The sequence below is a fragment of the Zingiber officinale genome, chromosome 9A, assembly GCF_018446385.1.
Source record: "Zingiber officinale cultivar Zhangliang chromosome 9A, Zo_v1.1, whole genome shotgun sequence".
NCBI lineage: Eukaryota > Viridiplantae > Streptophyta > Magnoliopsida > Zingiberales > Zingiberaceae > Zingiber > Zingiber officinale.
The window spans coordinates 16541317-16566396 of NC_056002.1; the positions used below are offsets into that span (position 1 = coordinate 16541317).

Sequence of the window (25080 nt, forward strand, 5' to 3'; positions counted from 1 at the left end):
TTTGGTTATATCCTTCTTGTGTTTGTGTGGATACGCATAGAGAGTTGTCTACCTTGACAACTTGAGATCCGGCATCTCCTTGGACGAGCGGAATTCGCGAAAGGCACGCATCAAGGGTAAAACTCATACTCTAATGTAGATCTAGAGTTTATAAACTCGTACTCATAAGTTTTCGAAAATACAAATAACAAACTAACGACGTAGGGACTTAACCTTATCATGTCTGGATTATTTTTCCCACATTACTCCCCCTAATCCTGACATGGTTGTAAATCACGGACGCTGAGTCGTTGTCGCATGGCAGCTAACTTCACTCATGGCAATGCTTTAGTTAACGCATCGGCTCGTTGTTCTCCGGTATTAACGAACTCAATCACAATCTGTCCCTTGTGCTTGACCATATCTTGGCTTCATTGGCACCCACGAACAATCCATCTGTCCATCTTTGGCACCACGAACAAGTCTTGTCTGTTCGTTTCCTTGGCGCCACGGGCAAGTCCGTTTGCCCGCACCTTCGTTGCCACATACAAGTCCCATTTGTCTGCTCCTTCGGCAACACGAGCAAGTCCATCTGCTCGCACAACGGACAAGTCCATCTGTCCGCCTTTGCTGCTTGGCATATGTTGCATACATACCACGCTCGCTTCGCTGACAAGTCCTCCTCCTACAGACTTGGGCTTGGGCAGTGCCCAGTGCATTGCCAATCCTCTGCTTGGCATGGCTTGCGCCCATGCCATGCTTGCTAGTTTGCCAAGTCTTCCTCCTGTATGACTTAGGCTTGGGCAACCCCGCGCTGCCGCTCCGCTTGGCATGCCTTGCGCACATGCCCAGACTCGGATGTATGCCAAGTCTGCCTCCTGCAGACTTGCACATGGACAGTGCCCCGCGCACTGTCGGTTCACTGCTTTGCATGAGCCCTAATCAGGTTGGGTCTTCTGGTCTTGCTAGGAGACACACTTGCTTGAATATCTTCAAGGTTATCTTGTACAAGTGATTCTGTGTTCGCTTTACCAGCATCAAGATCTTCCCGCTCCTATCAATCACCTTCATAGTATCTCTTTTCATGTGCACCTCGTTCCCAGTTTCTGTCAATTGATCGAGACTTATGATATTACTACAAAGTTTCGAAATATAGTATACCTCATGGAGAGCCTTCCGATCGTCGTTCTTGCATTCGAACACAATCGTCCCCTTGCCTATGATCTCAATGGTTGATCCATTGTCAAACCTCACCTTCCCGGTGATGGTTTCATCTAGTTCTTGAAACTTCTCACGATGGCCAGTCATGTGGTTACTGGCACCGTTGTCAAGGTACCAGACGTCTTTATCTCCTTTATTAACGTCGCAGTACATCTCCGGTAGCAACCTATCTTCACTAAGCAAAATGGTATCCTGCCGCTCACATCTAGTGTCAGACTCCACGTGGGACACGGTCATCATCAGTGTTGGCTCTTCATCGGTGGCGCAAGTGAGGTGAGCCTCATCATCACGCCGCTTGTTGTAGCATTCAGACGCATAATGTCCCATTTTCTCGCAATTGAAACACTTTATATGTCTCTTGTCACGAGTGCCTCTGTCGTTGCCGCTAGTGCCTCCTGTACTGTCTTGGCTTGGCGTACCACGGCCACAACTGTGCCATTTGCCACGACTAGGGCTGCTGGACCCACGCCCCTTTCCTCCTGACGAAGTGTCCACGTTGCTCCCCTTCTGTCGCATTTGTCATTCGGCATGAGTAAGTAGGAGCTCTCCTTCAGTGTTGTTGGTGTTACCGCGTAATCGTAATGTTCGTTCCTCGTACACCTTCAGTCGTCCAATAGTCTCCTCAAATGGTATCGTCTCAAGATCGTGAAACTGCTCAATACCGGCAACAATAGGGAAGAACTTATCAGGAACAGAATCAAGTAACTTCTTTACCAAAGATGAATCTTCAAGCGTGGCACCAAGAGTGGAGAACTTGCTGCTCATAGCACTAAGTTTGCCAGCAAACTCATCAATCGTGTCGGTCTCCTTCATCCGAAGGGCGTCAAACTCGCTCTTCAACGTTTATATGCATGCCTTCGTCACTCGATCACTTCCAAGATACCTCGTCTTGAGGTTGTCCCAGACTTCCTTCGGCGTCTTCTTTTTTGCGATCTGGAGAAGTATGTCTTCGGGGACACACTGCAAGATGTATGCACGTGTCTTTTTATCCTTCTTTGCATCCACCTGAGCTCCTTCCACTGGCTCCACCGCCTCCCAGACTCCCTGAGCATCAAGAATCGCTTCTGTCTTTATTTCCCATACAGTATAATTGTGAGGGCTTAGCATTGGATAGGGAAATGGCACTCCGCTGTTCTCCTTCACAGCAACTTGTGGGATGTCAGACATTTTTGTGGAATCGTAGATTCTTGGGTGTTCTGTACTACCAAGGCTCTGATACCAGATGTTGGCTTAGAATCAAAGAATAGCACACCCAATACACAGCACACAGGAGTATACAAGAAGAATAGGACAAATAGAAATTTAACTTAGGAAAGAAAACCTTACGTCGAGAGATACCTTCTACACGTCTCTATAACTCTTTAAATACACCACAAATGATAAAAGCAAAGATTATGAGATATATAAAAATAGGATCGGATAAACACTAGATCTATAAAAATAGGAAGACCGAGTAATAAGAAATTATCAAAAAAATAAATAAAAAAATACAAATAACAAATTAACGATGTGGGAACTTAACCGAGTAATAAGAAATTATCAAAAAAATAAATAAAAAAATACAAATAACAAATTAACGATGTGGAAACTTAATCATATCATGTCTGAATTATTTTCGCCACAGACATGGTCTAGCCATGCCGTCGAGCACCTCTTTCGTGGCCCATGTCTGCCAAATACAAATCATCTTGAACAATATGCATGCATGCTTACATCTATCTTTGGAACATATTTCTCTCAATGATGTCAATTTTCTCCGAAACCATTGAGAATCTGATATGTAATCTGAATAGAGGCGCAAAAAAAAAAAAAAAAGGAATATATTTAGTTTTCTTTATTTAACAATAATATATAATAAGTTAGGAATTATATGGTTTGGTATGATGATAATGATGATCAAAATTAAATGTAGTTTACACAATTAGAAAATTGTGGCATCACCACCATGCCTATACTTCATTAATGTCATTATCTTGTCTCTTCGGATGAATCTAGTGGTCAACGTATGAGGTATTACTATCATGAGGTTTGGGTTCGAATCTTGACAAAGTCAAGATAAATATCTCCCTTATGTGCTAGTCATTATTCCAAAGGTTAATAATCATCCGTGATTTACTTCATCCGTTGACCATGAGATAAGTTAGCAGGAGCGCTGAGGATGAACGTATTCATCTTTATGCCACCATTGATGTCATTGCCTCGCCACTAGTCATTGGGGTCAGCCACTCACTAACCACGGTCGGTTATAAATTAATCCTATAATTTACCTATAAATTTCATTACAAGTATGCTTTGGTTGATCATGAGAACACAATTAATGGAAGCAATTGGCAGCAATATTATCATGGAATTCCTTCCTTCTTTTTTTTTTATTAAAAGGGATCTCCTATATTTGACAAGTACTAGTTAGGGATCGATTCTCAGAAATTGATGATCTAAATTTTATCTTATCATGCACTTGATATATCTCATCATGCACTTGATCCCGCGGGTCATCCGAGATTGTATGTGGCGGGTGTTGCCACAATAAGGTCGCAGGATCGATCCTCGAGGCAGCTGGGGAATAAATCCCCTATCCCCGTATTACACCCTGTCTGTCACATGCTCGCTCGAATGCTACGATTTACCTTTCTCGTGATGGCCTTGGGTCGGATACGACGGGGGTGCTAGGGACAAGCGTTTCACCTTTTTACCACAATATATATACCTATATGTACCTCATATCACATCGATAAAATTGCCATTAATATAACGGATCTATAAACACACCGACGTCAACTAGCCAACGCTGGATTAATTCCTCCGCCCAAGCCAATTTTTCTATGAACAAATCAACTGGCTGCCAAGATATTTACTTAATTTTACGCACAACAAAGATTAAAAAATACACTAAATAAAACCATGCATTAATGATTTCCCTAATTAATTAATAGAACACGCAAGGGAATATGCAACAATCACGGCCGTGGCAGTGCCGGCAGGATTTATCTGGTCTGATAGAGCGAAGGCCTCCGCGCGTCATTCGGTTCTGTAGGGTACTGAAAGCGTATCAGATTCGAAATGTCGAGGTGAACTTCGATGGCGATGAGATACTTGGAGTTGGAGCAACCGTGGAAGCCGCAAAAGTTGTGGAAGTTGAAGCTAAACGGCGTACCCTCTTCGGAGCCGAACGGCCCGAAGGAACCAAGGTTGGTGTCGAAGCGGAGCGACCTGATCACCGTGTAGTTGGTAGTTTTTGTCACTCCGAAGTACCCTCTAACGGAGGTAAAGTGCTCGTTGAACCTAAGGCCCATCTGCTAGGATAATACTTTGTGAACTTGAAAATAGAATAGAAAGAATAAAAATTATATATATATATATATATATATATATAGCGAGAAACTAAATAACTTACAGCGTACAAATTATCGCCGTCACCGCCGCGCCTAGGAGTGAGTTTTAGTTTTTCATTTTGTTCGTAGGCAATTTGGATAGAATTGATGGCATCCTGGCTGTAAGTGATAAGGATCTGCTTCACCCTTCCGTCGCCTGACAATTCATCCCAATTTGCAGAGGTTATATCGAGCAAGTCACGCTTTGTTCCGAGCTTAACAATGATCTTGCCGTTCAAGATTTTGACCTGCAAGCAATTGCAATACAAGAAAGCAAATACAGCAAGAGAGTAAGAAGAGAAGGATCGAAGGAGAGAATTAATATGAATATGAATATGAATGCTTACTTCCATCGTAGAAACAGTTTGCTCTTTTGTGCCTGACGCAGAAAATTGCCTGACTTCCATCCTTTAAACAGTTTGATCTTCTTCCTGACGCAGAAAATTGTGTGTAGGTTTGGGATTTCTTGCCTTATATAATGTGCATTTTATATTTGGGTAATGTTAAATGGTCAAAATCTGACCAGCTAGAATCAATACATGCAAGTGTATACATGGATATTTTAATAATATCATCTGTGTACATTAATTACATGCATGTACATGCATGCATTCTAATTGGAGGATAAAAAATTCTAGCTGACCAGATTCTGGCCAACAAAAATTACCGTTTATATTTCGATAAAGGATGGGAGATGAGCAGACGACGTGGATATCGAGATGTTTAGCCACAGCAAACAGCAAATGCCCCGGAAGACGAGAAGGTTGCGTCGGAAGCAGAGGCCAACGGGTAGTACGTAATTAGTGGATGACAATAACTCCAGTGGATTGATACACTTCGTTGTTCAATCCAAGCCCGAGTAATTAAATAGGACGACTTGTTCTTCAAGTATCTATTTTTCTCATCTTATATAACCATATAGCAATATAGCATACGGAGGTAATACATGCGATTCACACCCTTATATAAACAATTTTATCGGCAATGGGTATATGTACATCAAGTTATAATGCTCAAGTGTGCACAATGATGATGATTCTCATCTTGGTAAAAAGAGTAAACATATATATACATACATAAGCAAGAAGAATCCCGTGATTATTAAATTCACTATGGTTGATCGGCAGGTAGAGCGAACTATTTCAATTATGTTAATTAACAGAACCAAAGGTGTTGCAGTGAGTGGACCATCTAGAATTGGAGCCTGAAATATGTGATTCGATCACCACTCATTGATGGATTCACCACCAATAAACAATAATGTTACATGCCTCTGATTTCATGAATTAACTTATGGAGATCAGGTGATATACTTCTGCATTGCCAAACACATTCCTCGAGCTCGAGTTTATGAGGGTTGTAAAGATGCATTTTGGTACATAGGTTTACTGAGAATTCGAACCCATTTTCCAGAGATTTACATGATAATAGAACCATGCATTGCGACGTAGGAAGTGAGGATTTGTTTGGCATTTTATCTTCTAAGAAGCTAGGTGTGTGGTCATTCTCTGAGAAACAATTTAACATTAGCTATGGCAGGGCATATAAACTTGTGACCAAACGTTTTGGGGCCGTAAGTTATGTGTCATCGTCGTCGTCGTCCCCACCCAAGTGATTGCCATCATAGCCCTCTTGTTCTCCAGCTCTAGCAATCATGTGATTTCTCCATCCCCGATCCCGCTCCATGGATTGCCCATGTGAATACTGGTGCTTGCCTTCTTCTGCCAAGGACAAAAGGCAGCAAATTAGTTTCAGTGAGAAAAAACCTGAAAGAAAGTGACTAATAGTGGAAAATCAAAGAAGGAATTTTCAGTTGATTAATTTGAATTGCAAATTGCTTAGGAACTGTCATATGCGAAACCTACAATGATAAAATGAAGGAAATAGATAGGACAACAGTATCTATCATGCATATTTACCACTTTCACCATCTGATACATCAGCAAGCCTTGCAATTGCAGCAATCAATGATTGTTCATGAGTCTGCAAGCATAGCTCTCGACATTAATTTAGAACAATATCATGCGAAATACATGGAATGGGCAAAATTTTCTTACTTTCAACAAGTTCTTGGCATCCTTCATACCCTTAGGATCAGGCTGGCTTGCGCTAAAAACCTTCTCCACCTGATTGAAAGGTAAATTGTGTTAAAAATTACTTGACTGGCAAAAGGCACAGTGAAGTTCTACAAGTCATACTTCTTTAATAAGTATCTTGGTGTCAAGGATCTCAATATCACCAGTGTTCTTGCCAATGCCATCCTGGGGTGGTTGTATAGGTTTCTTTGTCTGATTTTTCATGATTCCTCTACCTCTTCCTGCTCCTGGAATTGCTCTGCTACGGCCTGATGGTTTTTTAGCCCCACGTTCAGGGACACCTGGAGCAACACCTAGACCAGGACGATGACTGATACCTGGATTGTCACAATCCCACCTTAAATCTTCAGGGGGAATCTGCATATCATGGGAGTTACATGATTAAGAAACGTCAATTGACATCAAACTAGATGATAAATCATTATTGCTCATGATGTCAATCCTGAAGCCAATAATGATTTTTCATTAGTTGGGACTGTCCTAAGCTGATGGATTATGCACTAATAACTAAAATTTGAGAAGATTTAGTTAATAATCACTTGCCACTCAGCAATGTGGTAAATGGTGGTAAGCGTAGGCGGTGCCTAGCCGTTGAATTTTTTTACTATTTGTATACGTAATATTATTTATTATTCATTATCCACCATTAAGCTTCAATAATTAAATAAATAATAAAAAATTAGGAAAAAAAACTTACTATAAAAGATATTAACTTAAAATAAAAAAGTTAATCTAATTTATATATATATATATAATAGGATAATTTTATTAGGCTTTAATTAAGTCTATTTAAATAGTCTATTTAAATTATCTCAATCATAGATAGGGGTTGATTAAAATTATTAATGTAAAGTTTTAATTAAATCTTAAGTTAAAAAAAAAACTTGTTTGGTGTTTCAACTTCGGCATCGGACGTGTCGTTGGACTCGGGCGATGCGTCTAGACACATCGCCTGAGCCCAACGATGAGTCCAAACCCGTCACCTAAGCCTAGTCGCGTCACCCAAGCGTGGCGATGGGCCCGGAAGCAATGTCTGAGCCCGACAATGGTATCGGATGCGCCACCAAAGAGCGATGCGTCCAAAACCGGAACGCTTAACCTAATAATGGTGTGGCAACAACGACAGCAACGATGGTTCAGTAGAAGGAGGTTGGTTGTTTTGAAATCACTAACACACCGCGTAGGTGGACTTTGACCGTCATAAATCGCTGCCTTCCATAAATGCGGTGTTGTTGAGGTCCGCCTCCTGCCTAGGCGCCACCTCAACCGCCATTTAGCACATTGCCACTCATAAGGCATCAAGTAAAAAACTTGTTAGCTATGACAAAGTCATTGCCAAACTTAACAAATCACTCCAGGTTTATTTGTGATGAATAAAAAGGGCAGCCTGGTACACGAAGCTCCCGCCATGCGGGGTCCCGGGAAAGGATCAATTGTACGTAGCCTTACCTTGCTTTTTGCAAGAGGCTGCTTCCAGGATTCGAACTCATGACCTTTTGGTCACAAAGCAATAATTTTACCGTTGCGCCAAGGCTCCCCTTCCTAATTAATTAAAAAAAAAGTGCCCCCAACTTTAGAATTTAAGAAAATGGTCTAATATAGCAAGAAGATGAAAAAATTATGCAATAAAATGAGAGAAGCTTGGCAAGCTAACGGTAAAACAAAACACATCTTCAGCTTCAAGTTTAGTAAAGGAGAATTCTTTTCACTTGTATCATACTGTCTGCGTTAATTTGTTCCCAAGATAAGAACCAAAAGAAATGCTTAAAAAAAGTATTTTATCAGGTAAAAAAACAAATGCAAAAATATTAGGAGGTCGATGAGGCAATATGTAAACAACATTTTTAAAAAGAAAAACAATCTTTTGAGCATTCTGTGAGATATTTGAGGAACACAGAGAAAACATAAAACCATGTAAACACTCTCCTATGCCCCTATGCAGAATAATATACAAGTCATCTACCTATTTATCCATCTCTGGTTCAACAAATGAAACTGCTAAAAACAGGTCTCTCTGACAAGGGCAGTCACCTTACACACACCATGTAGTAATCAATGATGCCTTGACCACTACTGAATAAGTACTCTGACTGATCCAAATTCACATAGCTCTGACCAAAATTAAAAATTCCTATAATACCTCTAATTCATCCACTAAAGAATAGCGAACAGCAGTGTCCACCATCATTGTTGGTCGTCTTCCACCTCCTCAGAGTGATTGACACCCAACATACAATCAAGTGGAAACATTAAACCTTGTGTGGATCACACTTACCTGATGTTTTGCACATAATTTCCTATTATTGTTTAGATGCTATTTTCTACTAATAAATGTATTTTAAAAAACCAATGAAACCCCATCTAAAATCAGAAAAGAGTGAGCAGAGTTTCCATAAATGTGAAGCTTTGAGTGCTGCCCCCCAGATACTTAGATGGTTGGAACAGTTGGACGTCAATTGGCAACTGCATGAACATAGGAAGGCAACATGGAGGACCTTACAAGAACAGCAATGACACAGACATATTCAATTTCTTGTTTAAACCCTGACTCACATCAGCCTAGCCCCTCCTCTTCCATTTAACCTTCCAGCGAGTAAGACAGACTCGTCTCAGCAAAATTGCCAATACAACTGATCTGGGGATGGGAACCAGATTCCATTGCATTTAGTGAGGTTCCAAATCACTATGCATGATTTGGGCCCTAGGATAATGTGATTCTATGGTTGGAATATGATTGTGTTAATCTTGGTTATAACTACTCAAATTGTTAGAAACAGTTAAAGAGCAAAACATGAATCATGCAGTTCTTAAATAAAAGAAACAATCAACTTACCTCCTTCAGATTAACCCATTCCCATGTCTCGTGCTCCGTGCCAACATCATAAACCAGTGCATGCAAACCCTGTCAAGTGTTGGTGCCCAGAATATTCGAGAGTTAATAATGCAGTAAAAAAGATGAGGAACAGTAAAATCACTACACAGACTTACTTCCACTGAGTTGTAATCATGAATAACAGCTTCGTAGAAGTTATTATCATCAGGCCATCTAGTCATGACTTTACGCCCAATTAGTGGGTCATATAGTGCTGCTTTAGCTAACCCAACTGGACCAGGTGCACTAGAAGAATTCTTATTTGCCATATGGCCTCTTCCACTAGGACCTGAAGAAGAATACTGCATAGACTTCATTGAAGAAGCACCAGGTACTGCCTGACCCTGCAATATCAATATCACTTAAATAGAAGATGTAGGAGGCATCTATAAGTTGCGTAATGACTAAATCACAAATAACTACAAGATATTTTTCATCAACCAGATAACTTACAGTCTTAGATTTCTTGCCTTTGGGTCCTGTTGTAGTTGTCCTTTTAGCAGCTGATGGTGATGGCTGCATTGGAACTGCAACAGGCTGTGAGTGCAATCCCGTAGATGGTACATCCAAGGACAATGATGGAACAGGCTGTGTTCGTTGCCTTTTTCTGGAGGCTGAAATAGTAGGACTGGGTGCAGGAACATCTGATTGAACATTACTAAAAACCCCAGACTGATGTCCACCTTCTTGTCTCCATTCCCTATAAAAAGTTGATAACTATAACAAAACATATTAAACTGAGTCTAGATTCATTAGCATACCTTATTCTTCGAATAATATCATCTGCATTCACCCTATTTAATAGTTCTCGATGTTCTTCATCTGACACTTTGAGCTCCTTTCTTAGTTCAGTTATTAGACTTTCTTTTTCCTGAAGAAATCGCTCCATCAGGCATACAACATGAAAACCCAAACCAATGGAGTAGCTATGACAAATCAAGCAAACAATTACCCATGTAATGGCATCAGATTGAGCCTTAAATGCTCGAAGAACTGAAGTGTATGCTTCCTGCTCAAGACGATGTATTTGGATCTCCATATCACTTTGCACCCTAGCATATGGAATTGCACCAACTGTTGTCCTCCCATTACCAGTCATATGTTGTCTTACACCTCTGTTTTGAAGGGGTGGTGGAAAATCATCATCAGTTCCTGCATCCACTCAAATACCATCACACTCCAAGCAAACTCGTAAAAAAAATGTAGGGAACTTGATATTTTGATGTATAATTTCTACTAATATATGGGATTCATCATTCTGGAAAAAAAAAGGGTGCACATATTACATTTAAGTTCGACTCATATAAAAATAGTTTCAGCTAACACAAGTGTGGCATGTCATCATAACTCTGAAATAGAAATATACAGGACGAAACAATGAAGAAACACGAAGGAATCTAGATCTCAAAACCTCACAGTAGCAAAGATAACTGAACAAACAAGTCAATTCGAAGTTGAGCTCCTCAATCATTTCATGTGTTGTCATTCTTGTCTTCCTTGTTCTCTTGTCAACCAAAGACAGTATTGACACTTGACAATGACAATAAAATTGAAAATGAATCGATGAATATCTACTACAATCAAAGAAAGTGAGTTTAGAAATTTTATATTAAAGTTTATTTTGGAAAAATCACCTCCTTAGAAAAATAAGCTTTTAAGTTTAAGAGGAAGTGCTTCAAGATGGAAATCATTTTATTTTAGGGTGTTAAATAGTTTTGTTAAATTTAATTTATATGATACTTTTGGTAGGAGTTTAATGTAGAGTGATCTATTTCCTAGTTTGCAATTCGATTATTTCCTATTTAGGTTAGCATTTGATCCTGTCCGAATGAAGGAAACTGGAAAGCTGGGGATGAGGTGATTGCTGACGGGATGAAGACTTTAATCCTGCAAAACAAAACCAAAACCAGGGAAGGGGTTCCTGGTGTTGACCCTCCGACGCTCAAGTCAGAATCAGGAAGAGAGAACGAGTATTTGAGAAATAGATAAATCTTGTCTTCCTCATATCTGGCATACCCTTTTATACCTTTTTCTCTGATCATTCATCTGCCCTTATTTAATGATATTAATTGTCATAGGAAGGCTTCTTTGTCTTGACTTCCGTGCATTGATGATAAATGTAGTGTTCTTTTTTTGTCTTGGCCTCTTCATATTTAATGATAGCCAGCGTGTTCTCTTTTTCTTTCTTGTCTTCTCCAGTGTAATGGCATTCCTTGCACAGAACGGGCGATCTGAACGGCTCATTTTCCTGTCAACCGACACATGATGCCCCGACCGGCCGGGTGATGTCCGCTCGACCACTCCTTTATCGATCGGGATAACCGTAAGCCAGGCGTTGATCGCCTGTTGACCGCCTTGACTTTAACCGACACTGTGTCATTTGACCCATAACAGGTGGGCTCTCCCTTATCACCGCATCACAAGTCTCCCCCTCAAGTTTAGTCGAAGGAGGCTACAGGTCCGACTGACTGGACAACTGGTCCTTGGCGATTTTTACATCCGATCGGAATGTTCGGTCCCTTATGTCTGATCGGAGCATCAACCAACGGCGTTCGATCATTGTCTAACCATGGTCAATGGACGATCGGAGTGTAACCTGTTCTCTATGTAGAGCGGGGCAATAAGCGGCGATACTTGGAGAATTCTCCGAATGCGCTTCTTCGAGCGGTCTTCGTCGTCGCTGATGTCACCCATATTTCTCAAAGCCCGTGGAAATCCTTGACAATTATGGTCGAGCGCGGTCATCCCTTTTAATTAAATTCATTAAATGATACCTGATAACCGTATGCCTTGTGTTCCTCTTTCTGTCGCCGCACGCCAGACAAGACAGGCAGATATCCTTTGCTGACGTGACTAGTGTCATTTTGAATTCCACGATCAGATCGTCTTCTAGGTTTTCGAAACCTTGGATCGAATAATTGAGTGCGATCGGCCGTGAGGTGTATAAGCCTCGCGTGTGTCGTCGTCTTCTCCACTTCGTGCCTTCGTCTTCGAGCTTCGTCGTTGTGGCATTTCGCTTATTCGCCGGTGATCCTCCTATACTCTGGTAACCTCCCGCTTCTTTGATCGATTCTGTGTAATCTTCCGTGTAAGGTTTTCGATCGATTCGATCTAGTGTTCATTTATCGTTCATCTTCGATCTCGCTCTTTCAATGGAAAGCTCATCTCAGCCTCCCACCGTCGTCCCTGGACTCTGGTATACCTTCATTGAGTCTAGGTTCGATGCAAGCGATGCGGAGAGTATGAGGGTTGCATATGAAATTCCGCCTAACTATCAAATTGGTCTTCCTTCTTCCTTTGACCGTTCGGATGAACCGCCGTCCGATTTCGTAACATTTTTCAAGGACCAATTTACCGTCGGTCTGCGGTTCCCGATCCACCCTTTCTTCTCAGCCGTTTGCAAATATTTTCGTATCTCCTTACATCAACTAACGTCGAACTCCTTTCGACTGCTGTGCGGGGTCGTCATTCTATTCCGCCTACACGGCATACTCCTTACTCCTCGGCTCTTCCATTATTTTTACTATCCCAAGTTGTCCGAGCAGGGGACTTTTCTTTTCCAAGCCCGAGTGGGCCTTGTTTTCTTTGATAAGATATCGTCCTCCAATAAACATTGGAAGGAATACTATTTTTTTGTTCGCTTTCTCGAGCAGTCGAACTTCCCAACCATATGGCAATTAGAAGCGTCAAATCCTCCAGAGCTCAAGAAATACAAGAGTCGACCGGACTACCTTGACGCAGCTTCACAATTGGTCGGGCAAAAATACCTTATTCACAAATTGCTGCATGAGGGAGTCCTCTACGTATTCGGCCACAGCCTGATCCGCACGAAGCTTCCGTCTAGCCTAGGTACGCTCTTTCTTGGCTTAACTTTTGAATTTAACTGATTTTTCCTTCTCTTTTGCAGCTCATGTCATGTTGCGTGCATGTCTGGCCGGCAAAGTCAAGCTTACGGACGCTGGGATCAATGTGGCGGTTGTGGCTGAGTTGGAGAGCCACGGTTTGCAGTCGATCGGCTTGCAAGAAGACCCGCTCAAAGAGAGTGTGAGAGCGCTATCACTAGTGAGCGAAGGGATAGCCAACCAAACGCCCAGCAGTGGAGCGGTTGGTGCATCGAATCCTCCCCCCGCACGGCTGCCGGTGATTCCGGTGGAGGGGGCGTCGGACTCGACCTCTTCTGGGGAGCCACTGATAAGCCGCAAGAGGCGTCAGGTGGAGGCTACATCCCGCTCCACTTCCTCCATTGTGCAGACCCCCACCAGAACTAGCCCCCGCCTTCCCTCCGCTGAATAGGTTAAAACTTCGACGCCAGCTCCTGCCACGGCGACCGTTCCCTCTATGTCATCTGATCGTACACCATCCCTATTCGATCTGCCACAGGGAACAATTTGCGCGCCGTCAGTTACTTTCATGTCGCCGCCCACGAAGATCAAAAGTCTGGCATCCAGTCAATGTCTCGGTCGTCCAGCAGAGCGACCTTGGCCCAATCAGCCTCGAGCAACCAACGCCACATAACGGCGGTTCTCCATCTTCCGAATGAGGAATGGCGCGAGTCGGACGACGCTGAATCTCGAGCCCCCGAGCACCAAATAATCATTCAGGGGTCGCTCGCACAGATATGGGATGACGCCCGAGCCCGTGCAGCAGTCATGCCTCCGAAGGCACTCGTGGACAGTCATACCCAGATGTCCACTAGGGTAAGTTTTTGTATGCCCTTAATTTATCTCCAATCGACTTTTATATGTTTCCGGTTCCTCGCAGTATTGGGTAGAGAGTCTTGGGTAGAGAATCTGGCCATGTGTCAAAGGCTTGCTTCTTTGGAGCAAGAAGTTAAGCAGCTGAAGACGCTGAACGGCTAATCATCTGCTTCTCAAACGCAGCTGGAGCAGATGAATACTGAGATAGCTCAACTAAGAGTCGATCTGGCAAAGAGCACTAAGCAGCTAGAGGCGGAGAAGGGAAAAAATACCGAGCAAGCCACCCAATTAGCTCGACTCAATAAACAGACCAGCACCTTTGAATCCAAAATCCATTCGGCCAACATTAGGAAACTCCGGGCCATTGAAGATCTAGAGATAAAAAATAAAGAGTTTCAGGTGTTGGCCCAAAACTTGAAGGATGCTAAGGTTGCCTTGAAGACAGAGCGGGATGGATGGTTGGCCGAGCAGACTGCAACAAAGGCCCAGCTCGACGCCAAAGATGAAGAGCTGAGCAAGTTAAAGGAAGACCTAGAGGCCTCCCGAGCGGCTTTGAGACTTATCAGGAAGCTAAGTCGAGTAGATTTTATCTCATGAAGCAAACATACATCCGCTCAGATGCTTTTAATGACAAAGTCGCCGATCGGACTCTTCGTCTGTTCGACCTGCCGATTGAAGGGACGTTTAGCTAACTCAGGGAAGGCGACTACTTCCCCGCCGCTCTATCAAGCAAGGTCATCAATCTGGACAAACTGACTTAGTCACTGCCCGATGATGTCTTAGATTATATGGAGTGAGCCAGTTTGAGCGTTTTGCCTCTCTAAAAATTTTAAAGTTTCAATGAATGCTTGTCCATCCGACTAACCTTTATTTTCTTCTAATATTTTAATTTTTCAGCTCAATTTTCAAGCTTTATTTTCTTCTCGTGTGGCCTCATGTTTCTTCCGATTGGCAATGGCTTATCTACTTAGCCGGTCGGTCCGTTTTGTTTTCAAAGTTGTCGCTTGACTGTTTTAGCGTAGACATGGGTTTAAGGTCGTCGCTCGATAGCTGACGAAGACAGGGGTTTAAGGTCGCCGCGATCGTTGACAAAGATAGGGGTTTAAGGTCGTCGCTCGACCGTTGATGATGACAGGGGTTTAAGGTCGCCGCTCGACCATTGATGGCGACAGGGGTTTATAGTCACCACTCGACTTTTAACATGGCCTGATCGGCCCAAGAGTCTGGAAAACTTTGGTTTTTATTCATATTGGTCCTACATTCAGAAGGCATATACACAAGTACATTTATATTTGCTCACGCACCTCTCACCCGGGCCTGTAAGATTGAAGATGATTTGTGCTCAACGACCGCTCAAGTCGTTTCCCGTTTTCGTCTTCCGAGTAATAGGCCCCCCGAGCGGAGTTTCTGTACGACCTTGTAAGGTCCCACCCATGGAGCTTCGAGTTTGGTGACGTCGCCGACCGACTTGATTTTCTTCACACTAGATCACCGACCTGGAAGGACCTTAGGATCACCCTCCTGTTGTGCCTCATCCGCTGTCGATAAGCCATTAGCCGAACGACCACTTTATCCCGCGCTTCATCCACCAAGTCAGCTCCATTAGCCTTCGCTCGCCATTCCCTTCGTCGTAGAGTCGCACTCGGTCGGATTCTACTCCAACTTCTACATGAACCACCGCTTCTCCTCCATACACCAGCTGGAATAGTATTACATCGGTCGCCTCCTTTGGGGTCGTGCGAAGTGCCCACAAGACACTTGAGAGCTCGTCGGCCCAGCTACCTCCTGCATGGTCGAGCCAGGTTCGTAAGCCTCTGAGGATCTCTCGATTTGTAACCTCCGCCTGGCCGTTGCTCTGAGGATAGGCGACTGAGGTGAAGGCCTACAGGATGTAAAAGTCTTCGCACCACTACCCGAACTTCTGACCCGCGAACTACCGCCCGTTATCCCAGACAAGCCGGGAGGATGCCGAACCGACATAGGATGTTCTGCCAGATGAACTTGATGACCATCTGCTCACTTATCTTCGCCAGGGCTCAGCCTCTACCCATTTTGAAAAGTAGTCCACAGCAACGAGTAGGAACCTTCGCTGACCTGTTGTCATGGGAAATGATCCCACAATGTTCATGCCCTATTGGTTAAACGGGCAAGATACCATGGATGACTTCATCTCTTCGGTCGGTCGGTGCAAAATATTGTAATACTTTTGGCAGGACATGCATGTGGCTGTCGTCCGAGCGGCATCCTCTTGGAGAGTTGGCCAGAAGTATCCGGCCAGGAGAATCTTTTGAGCTAGCGAACAACCGCCTGGATGGCTCCCACAGGAGCCTTGGTGCATTTCTTGCAAGATGTATACTGCGTCCTCTGGTCCAACACACTTTAGCAAGGGCCTAGAGAAGGCTCTTTTGTATAGCTGATCTCCGACCAATGTGAACTGTCCGACCCTCTTCTTTAATAAACGTGTCGTCTCCTAATCGATCGGCGTACAACCCGATCAGAGAAATTCAATTAATGGTGTTCTCCAGTGGCTCGGAAAGGCAACTCCCTCCATTCGGTCGATGTGCGCCACCAATGAAACATGCTCGATCAGCTGACTGATCACGATCGGTGATAATGCACTAGCTAACTTAGCTAGTTCATCTGTTGTTTGATTGTCCAATCGAGAAATCTTCTGCACAGTGACTTCTTGAAAATTTGTCTTTAACTTCTCGAATGCTTCTGCATATAACTTGAGTCGGGGGTTGCTAATCTCGAACGCCCCCGCTAGCTGCTAGGCGGCCGAATAAATGAGGACCTTTGTGGCTCCGACATGCCTCACTGCTTGCAAGCCGGCTATCAAGGCTTCATACTCAGCCTTATTATTGGTGGCGCGATAATCCAGCTGATCGGAAAGTTGCATTCGGTCTTCCCTTGGAGAAATGAGCAAGATGTCGATCCTGTTGTCTTGTCGGGTAGAAGAAGAGTCATCAACATATATTCTCCAAGTTGCTTCTAACTCGTCGTTCTGGATTTCTATGACGAAATCAGCCAAGGCCTGAGCTTTTATCGTCGTTCGGGGCTGGTATTGGATGTCGAACTCACTTAGTTCAGTTGTCCACTTGATCAGCCGACCGAATGCTTCTACGTTGAGAACTCTTCCTAAGGTACTGTTGGTCATCACGATGATTGGATGGGAGAGGAAGTACGGGCGGAGTCTCTGAGCGGCTAGTACAAAAGCGTAAACTAATTTTTTCATACCACTATAGCGGGATTCAGCATCTTTCAATATATGACTTAAAAAATACACGGGTTGTTGCTTTTGCTCATTCTTTTTAACTAATGTCGAGTTGACCGCATTATCAGTGGACGACAAATAGATCCAGAGCGGCTCTCCTATGCTCGGCTTAGCTAATATAGGCAAGGAGTTAAGATAATCCTTGAGCTCTTCAAACGCCCGATCGCACTCCGCATCCCACTAGAATTTTGTAGCCCGACGCAGCACCTTGAAGAACAGTAGACTCCGGTCGAATGATTTGGATATAAATCTGGGCAGAGAAGTAATATGCCCAATCAGCCGTTGGGCTTCCTTCAAGTTGCGTGGTGGCGGCACATCTTGCAGAGCTTTAACCTTGCTCGGATTCGCCTCGATCCCTGACGATGTATCCCAAGAATCGGCCGCTCTTGGCGCCGAACAGACACTTGTTCGGGTTCATCTTTATTCCATAAACCCTCAAAATTTGGTAGGTCTCCTTGATGTCTGTGCAAAAATCACTAGCTCTTAGAGATTTTATTAATATGTCGTCGACATATACCTCTAGGCTACTGCCGATCTGCCGCTGGAACACCTTATTCATGAGCCTCTGGTAGGTAGCGTCGGTGTTCTTTATTCCAAACAACATGACATTGTAACAAAATGTTCCATCAGTCGTGATAAACCTGACCTTTTCTTGATCTTCTCGAGCGAGCAGCACTTGGTGATAACCTTCATATGCGTTGAGCATCTAGATCAGCTCGCAGTCGGCCGTAGAGTCAACCATCTGGTCTATCCAGGGCAGCGGATAGAAATCCTTCGGACACGCTTTATTCAAGTTGTGGAAGTTATATAGACCCTCCATTTGTTGCCTGACTTGGGACTAGGACGATGTTAGCAAGTCAGCTCGGAAATTGTACCTCTCGTATGTGGTCGACCTCCAACAATTTCTCTATCTCTGCTCGGATAACCAAGTTTTGTTCCGTGCTGAAATCCCTTTTCTTTTGTTTCACTGGCTGAGCGTCAGGTCGGACGTGTAGCTCGTGCTGAGCCACACTTGACGAAATACCAGAAAGCTCATGTGTCAACCAAGTGAACACATCGTGATTCTGTCTAAGGCAAGCTACCAGCTCCGCCTTTTTCTCACTCTCCAGATCAGCAGCGATAAAGGTAGTTGCTTCCGAGCGATTAGGGTGGATCTGAACTTCTTCTTTCTCTTCGTAAACCAGCGCGGGGGTTTTTCAATGATGGCGTTCACCTCCAGGCGAGGTGTCTTCCGAGCGACTCATGCTTCCATTCTGACCATCTCGACGTAACAACGTCGAGCGACCTATAACATTATTTGGCCGATGAAATTTGTGGTCCTTGTCCTCTTCAAGGGTTCTTCTCCGAGTGAGATGACCAACTTGATTTGGCCGATCGACAACTCTTCGTTGCCCGTGAAGCCGTAGAGCAAAGTCGACATAGCAGCAATTCACTTCGGTCAATTTGCAATTGATCAAATGCCTTCTTGTACAGGATATTCACCGACCTCCCTGTATCAATAAAAGTGTGATGGACTATATAATTGGCAATTACCGCTCCGATGATTAATGCATCGTCATGGGGGACCTCCACTCCCTCCAAATCCTTAGGCCCAAAGCTAATCTCGAGTCCCTCAACTTTCTCCTTGATGCAGCCAACGATGTGGATCTCAAGACATCGCGCATGCAACTTCCTTGCTTAGTTAGAATCTCCGCTGGTCAGCCCGCCGGCGATCATGCCTATCTCTCCCCCCCCCCACGAGTGGCGTTACTTCAATTATATTCTTCCCTTGTGGACGGTCTGGTCCGTTTGGAGGAGGCTCGGGCAGGGATTTAGTTCCTTTGGTGGTAGCATGGCTCGGTCGTCCTTTCCTCCTTCCTTCGTTCTGCAGATCGGCTTCGGTGACGCCGATCTGAAGGTGGCGATCGACGATGGTATCCACGCAAAACCGACCTACTGGCTGTCAGATCGTAGCAGTCCCTTGTGTTGTGCGTCGTCGACTGGTGGAAGGTGCAAAACATTGGTACTCATCTCTTGCCTCGTGGACGAGCGATCGCCACTTGCTGTACGGCATGCGGCCTAGTCTCCTGATGTGAAGGGGCTCTCGACCGGGGCTCTTTAGGTGGTTGATGACGGCTCGGTTGACGCCGCTCGGATGCTCCTGTGGGCTCGGCGGCCGTCTTTTTCTTCCTTGTCGCCTGGGCTTCTTCTACATTAATGTATTCGTTGGCCTTCTTTTGGAGATGACCAAAGTCCTTCGGTGGTTGCCGAATGAGCGATCGGAAGAATTCTCCCTCGATGAGACCTTGGGTGAAGGCGTTCACCAACACATCTTAGGAGACTGTTAGAATGTCCATCGCCACATGATTGAAGTGTTGTATGTAGGCCCTTAGGACCTCTCAGGGCCCTTGCTTCACCAAGAACAGATTCACACTCGTCTTCTGGTGGCGGCAACTATTAGCAAAATGATGTACGAATGTCGCTCAGAAGTCTTTGAAGCTGTGGATCGAGCTATTCGGTAACTATATGAACCATCGTTGCGCCGATCCAGATAAAGTGATAAGGAAGACTCGACATTTTACCCCGTCCGTGTACTGGTGAAGGGTGATCGCGTTGTAAAACTTGGCCAAATGGTCATCGGGATCGGTTGCTCCATTGTACTCCTCGATCGTCAGCGGGGTGTAATGCTTTGGCAGAAGGTCGTTCAGGATCCCCTCCGAAAATTGTTGGTTGACCCGCTAGGGGGAGTTGTCTTCCCTCGGCGTTTTTTCCTTTTGTGCGTCCCGTATGGGCGCCTCATCCGAGGAAGATCCCCGGTCTCTATTCGCTCGACCCCTTTCTTCTGGGGGAGCCCAGGGTAGCACTCGATTAAAGGGGACTGGCATATTACCAGTGTCCCCATAAGAGCCAATCGGTCTCCTATTTAGCTCCCGAACGGGAAGTTGATCCGCTCGATCTTCTCTTTCAGTTTGTCAATCTGCTGCAGAGAAAACAGGCTCATGTCTTGGTCGATCGTCCAACGTCTATTACTGTTGCTCCAATATCTTCGTCACTCGAGCTTGTATCAGTGCATCGAGATCCTCTTGCGTCAACGTCACTGTTGTGAGTCGTCCAGCGTCTTCCACCTTTTTATTCGGATGCAGGCTACGTTCCCACAAGCGGCGCCAAAATGATCCTGTTCGAATGAAGGAAGCTGGAAAGTTGGGGATGAGGTTATTACTAACGGGATGAAGACTTTAATCCTGCAAAACAACCAAAACCAGGGAAGGACTCGCTGGCGTTGGTCCTCCGACGCTTAAGTCAGAATCAAGAAGAGAGAACGAGTATTTGATGTGCGTAGATATTATGATCGTTTATGCATGCTTTAACGCACATTCACTTGCTTTGTTTGTATATATTTTTTGCACGATTATCTCTCTTATCGTTTATTCAGTATTTATTACTCTTTTGTCGGAAATCTGCTCTTTATTTGGTTTTGTGTTGACAGGAACAACTTTTGGAGCGAAAACGGCGATTGTCGATGCACCTGAGCAAAGCAGAGCACAACCGTGCACCCCTGCATGGTCGTGTGGCGATTCCAGACAGAGAGCAGAGCACGGTCGTGCAACCCTGCACGGCCGTGTGGCCATTCACCGAGAGAGAGTAGATTACGGCAGTGCAACCTTGCACGACCATGCCTCACAACCAGCAGCCAAAATCCACACGGTCGTGTGAACCTCACACGATAGTGCAATGCAGCCTGAGCCAAAGCAAGACACGATCGTGCAAACGTGGCACGGCCGTGCCACTTTACCCGAAGACAAGAAGAGCTTGGGCATGCAGATTTCGCACGGTCGTGGCACGGGCCGTGCGGCGCCCGTGCCCTAGCCTATATAAAGGTTTTTAGCTCTTCTTCTCGGGGGGAGGAGGCGAGACGTCAGAAAGGATTTACCTTAGTGTCATTCCATGCTATCCCGGACTTCCGAGATCACCGTCATCATCGCATCAACTCCAGAAGCAAAGGATTAGATCCGAAGATCACTCGACGTTATTGGATAAGTATCTTTTCTCTTTCTCTCTTCTCGTTTGAGGATTGTATGCTTACTTTTTATTATGTCTTTGGGTTTTTCTCCGGCATCTATGGAGTAGATCCCTTGTTCTAGGATCAGGGAGTAGTTGTGGATAGGGTTTGATGTAAGACTCATATTTATGCCTTTACTTATTGGATGATTTCGTTTGCTTTGTTTCTATTTGATGTGCATGAGACTCGCTGCTGAGATTATCTCTTCATATTAGTCGATTCTGTAGAATTGCTAATTTCGTAAAAAAGGATCTTAGATCGTATACCCGAAGGGCCCTAGTGACAAGGATAACCTGTTCACGGACATCTAGGATACTCCCTTGAAAGGAGAGGCAACTTCTCCACAAGGAAGTAAGAGACCGAACCAAACACCCATCTTTATCCTTAATGATACCGATTAGATTTGTATTCTTACGATCTACCGAGGCGCCCTAGTGACAGGGGTTAACCGTAACAGGATTTCACAGGAACTTCTCTGTTTAGTGCTTAAGGATGGCAGCTTTAACTTCCGACGAATGCATGTTGATTGACAATAAGGAAAAGATAGAATATGATGCATCAGGTTCCACCACAACGAAACTGAACTCCTTGAACCCTTCCCAAACCAAGTTAACCTTTCTCTCTTTTGCTAGTTCTCACGTCTACTTCCCCATTACCTTTCCTCTTAGGAAATAGTTAACTTATAACCATCGGTAGTTTAGTTAATTCTACGTGAACAATAGCTAGTGCTTATAACCAGTTCTCGTGGGATCGATAATCTTTTATTACTGACGACGTATCCGTGCACTTGCGGAAGCGTAACAGTATTCGATAAATAGATAAATCTTGTCTTCCTCATACCTGGCGTACCCTTTTATACATTTTTCTATGATCATTCATCTGCCCTTATTTAATGATATTAATTACCAGAGGAAGGCTTCTTTGTCTTGACTTCCGTGCATTGATGATAAATGTAGTGTTCTTGTTTGTCTTGGCTTCTTCATATTTAATGATAGACAGCGTGTTCTCTTTTGCTTTCTTGTCTGCTCCTGTGTAATGTCATTCCTTATGCCGGACGGGCGGTCCGAGCGGCTTGTTTTTCTACCGACCGACACATGATGCCCCGACCGGCCGGGTGATGTCAACTCGACCACTCCTTTGCTGACCGGGATAACCGTAAGTCCGACGTTGACCGCCTTGACTTTGACCGATACCATGTTATTTAACCCGTGACAGGTGAGCTCTCTCTTATCACCACATCAGCATCTATAAAGGATGTCCAATTGTCCCAGATTTTTTTTCATCAAGGCATGTCAATTCCATCTCAATTCTTTGTATGAATCTTGATTCGATTACAGTGTTGCATCACTATCCTATTGCTAAATGCATGTTGATTGTGCAATGTCTTATTATTATACAAGAAAAGAAAAAAACTATCGATATCAATCTTGATATATAAATCAATATGAACCAACTGACTTAGATTAAAGTCAACAAGAGCCAATTTGATCCTAACCAATCTCTCGGACATGTTTGAGATACAGCGAAAAACTAAAATTTCCATGGAAAATTGTAAGATTTGTTTGCAGATCTCATTCACCTGAATGAATACATCTAGGGTTAGTTCTAGGAAATGAGGAGAGAACCTGTACATTAGGCAATAGAGAAGCCAACTTGGGAGAAGAGGAGCGATGAGAGTAGAGAGGTCTAACTTCAAGAGAATGAATGAGGAAGCAAAGATGCATTCTATTTTAGGAGAAAAAAGAAGGAAGAGTTTGTGTCCTTCATTTGTGTTTTTTAGGAAGAAGTTAATGACATTAAATTACTTGTAAATGGAAAATCATGCAAAACTTGTGTTGCCCATTTGTGACTTACCATAATACATTACTATGTTAGCACTAATAGAAAAGGGCAATGAACTCCATAAATGTTGCCAATGGCTCCAGGGTATGTAGGCCTTTCAGATCATTTATTGAATACATAGTGTGAGGAGGGAGTGGTACCATCTGATGGAATAGCAACATAAGCACCAAAACCAAAAGGAATTGCTGGTAACAGTGGCAGAATGATGTTGACACGAAAGCATTGTGGAAGCACATGCAATGGCATATTGATCAACATTGAACATAATTTGCCAATTTGGATTGGTGAATGCTTCAGGTATTATCTGAGTTTCCTTCCAAGATGTGGATGTGAAAAGTTGCTCTCACAGCAGTTACAACAATGCCGGAAATAAGGATTCTCCTAGGCGAGGAGCCCTAGGTTGGATATTAAAGTATACTGCACCACTAATGGGAAAATTCCTTGTTTCTCATGAATAACCATGGAAGTTCTTAAAGATGTCGTTAGTACAGATGCCAACAGAGGGGGTCTATAATAAAAGCTAACAGTGTAAAGAACGGGACCAACTGAGTTCAGCACCAACACCGTAGTTAGGTGAAAGTAGGATGATGGAGAGTAGAGAAAGGGTAAGTACTATTGTTTACTTGGCATTACCTTTTATCCCCTTGCTCAGACATAAAAGGAAAGCATCCTTCTAGCGCTCGCTCATTTCCATATTAGCTTAAGCTCCAGATAAATGGAAACCAGGAAAAAAATTCAACTATCCTAATTTCACAACCTTGCCGCTTTCTAGGAAAGAGCTATCTTCGAGAAATTTCTCATACTCACTGGAATTTTTTAATGAAATTCTAGAAAATAAACACCCAAAAAGGTAACCCTAAAATCGTGAGACTATCATGATCTGAAGGAAGGGATGCTAGAGAAAGCTTACCACTGCTATCAGAAGGACCGAATTCCATGTCAGGAATCCCTTGCTTTCTAAACCCCCGCTGTGTAAATCCCCTAGAAACTCCAAACCCGTCGAGTTGAAAGACAGAGGGGTTTCCCTGCACTACGACCCAATTCGCGGCGAACAGATCCGCCGCTTCAGCACCACTTCCCGTAGCCGACGACGAAGAAACTGTCCGAAACGAGCTTGAGAAAGCGGATTCGATCGGCAATCCGAGTGGAGAGCATGGATTCTGGGGGAGATTGGGAGGAAGTGGAAGAAGGTGGCGTGCGGGGCGGAGAGGAAGAGGAGGGCGGAGGCTGTAAAAAGAAGAATCGAGAGGAAGGAAAAGCGTTAAACTGCGGACCGCAACGGATTTTTTAGAGGCAATTCGAACTGTTTCAGTTCCGGGCTTGGCATGGCGATATTCCGACGAGCATCCCATGGCCCGGTCCGGTTCAGACAGTTCCATAAATGAATGAGTTCGTTTTATTTTTATTTTTATTTTTATTTTAAAAAATCAAAATTTTGAAAATTTATGAACTAGATAAAATAAATATTTATCACTCCCTTAAATTTAAGGTGGTCGCATAAAAAAATATAAATATTTAATTTTTTTAAAAAAAATATTTTTTAAAAACAAAAGATTAATAATTGAGTGTGCCAATGTGCTAGAAAATTTAAAATGATGTGGATGCAAATCAATTTGAGATAATATTTAAAGTAGAAGAAGAATACATCCTTCAATTTTAGTGTGTCTCAAAATTGAAAATAAAAAATAT

The 25080-nt window shown here is 43.7% G+C and overlaps 3 protein-coding genes across 3 annotated transcripts; all 3 read right to left on the reverse strand.

Moving 5' to 3' along the window:
- Window positions 1-921: 921 nt before the first annotated feature.
- On the reverse strand, window positions 922-1716 carry LOC122019065. The gene has a single exon (XM_042576573.1). It carries the CDS (start codon window positions 1714-1716, stop codon window positions 922-924), a length of 795 nt encoding a protein of 264 aa, XP_042432507.1.
- A 2468-nt stretch (window positions 1717-4184) lies between these two features.
- Window positions 4185-4978, reverse strand: LOC122019066 (jacalin-related lectin 3-like). Its single transcript, XM_042576574.1, has 3 exons — window positions 4919-4978; window positions 4595-4819; window positions 4185-4493 (listed from the first exon to the last, which is right to left on the reverse strand). Exons 1-3 carry the CDS (start codon window positions 4976-4978, stop codon window positions 4185-4187), a joined length of 594 nt encoding a protein of 197 aa, XP_042432508.1.
- A 790-nt stretch (window positions 4979-5768) lies between these two features.
- Window positions 5769-24685, reverse strand: LOC122020612 (protein EMSY-LIKE 3-like). The gene is made up of 10 exons (XM_042578614.1): window positions 24302-24685; window positions 10492-10691; window positions 10301-10410; window positions 9993-10239; window positions 9656-9883; window positions 9501-9569; window positions 6770-7024; window positions 6629-6697; window positions 6491-6554; window positions 5769-6292 (listed from the first exon to the last, which is right to left on the reverse strand). The coding sequence occupies exons 1-10, from the start codon at window positions 24327-24329 to the stop codon at window positions 6150-6152; spliced, it is 1413 nt and encodes a 470-aa protein (XP_042434548.1). The 5' UTR covers window positions 24330-24685; the 3' UTR covers window positions 5769-6149.
- Between the last annotated feature and the right edge of the window lie 395 nt (window positions 24686-25080).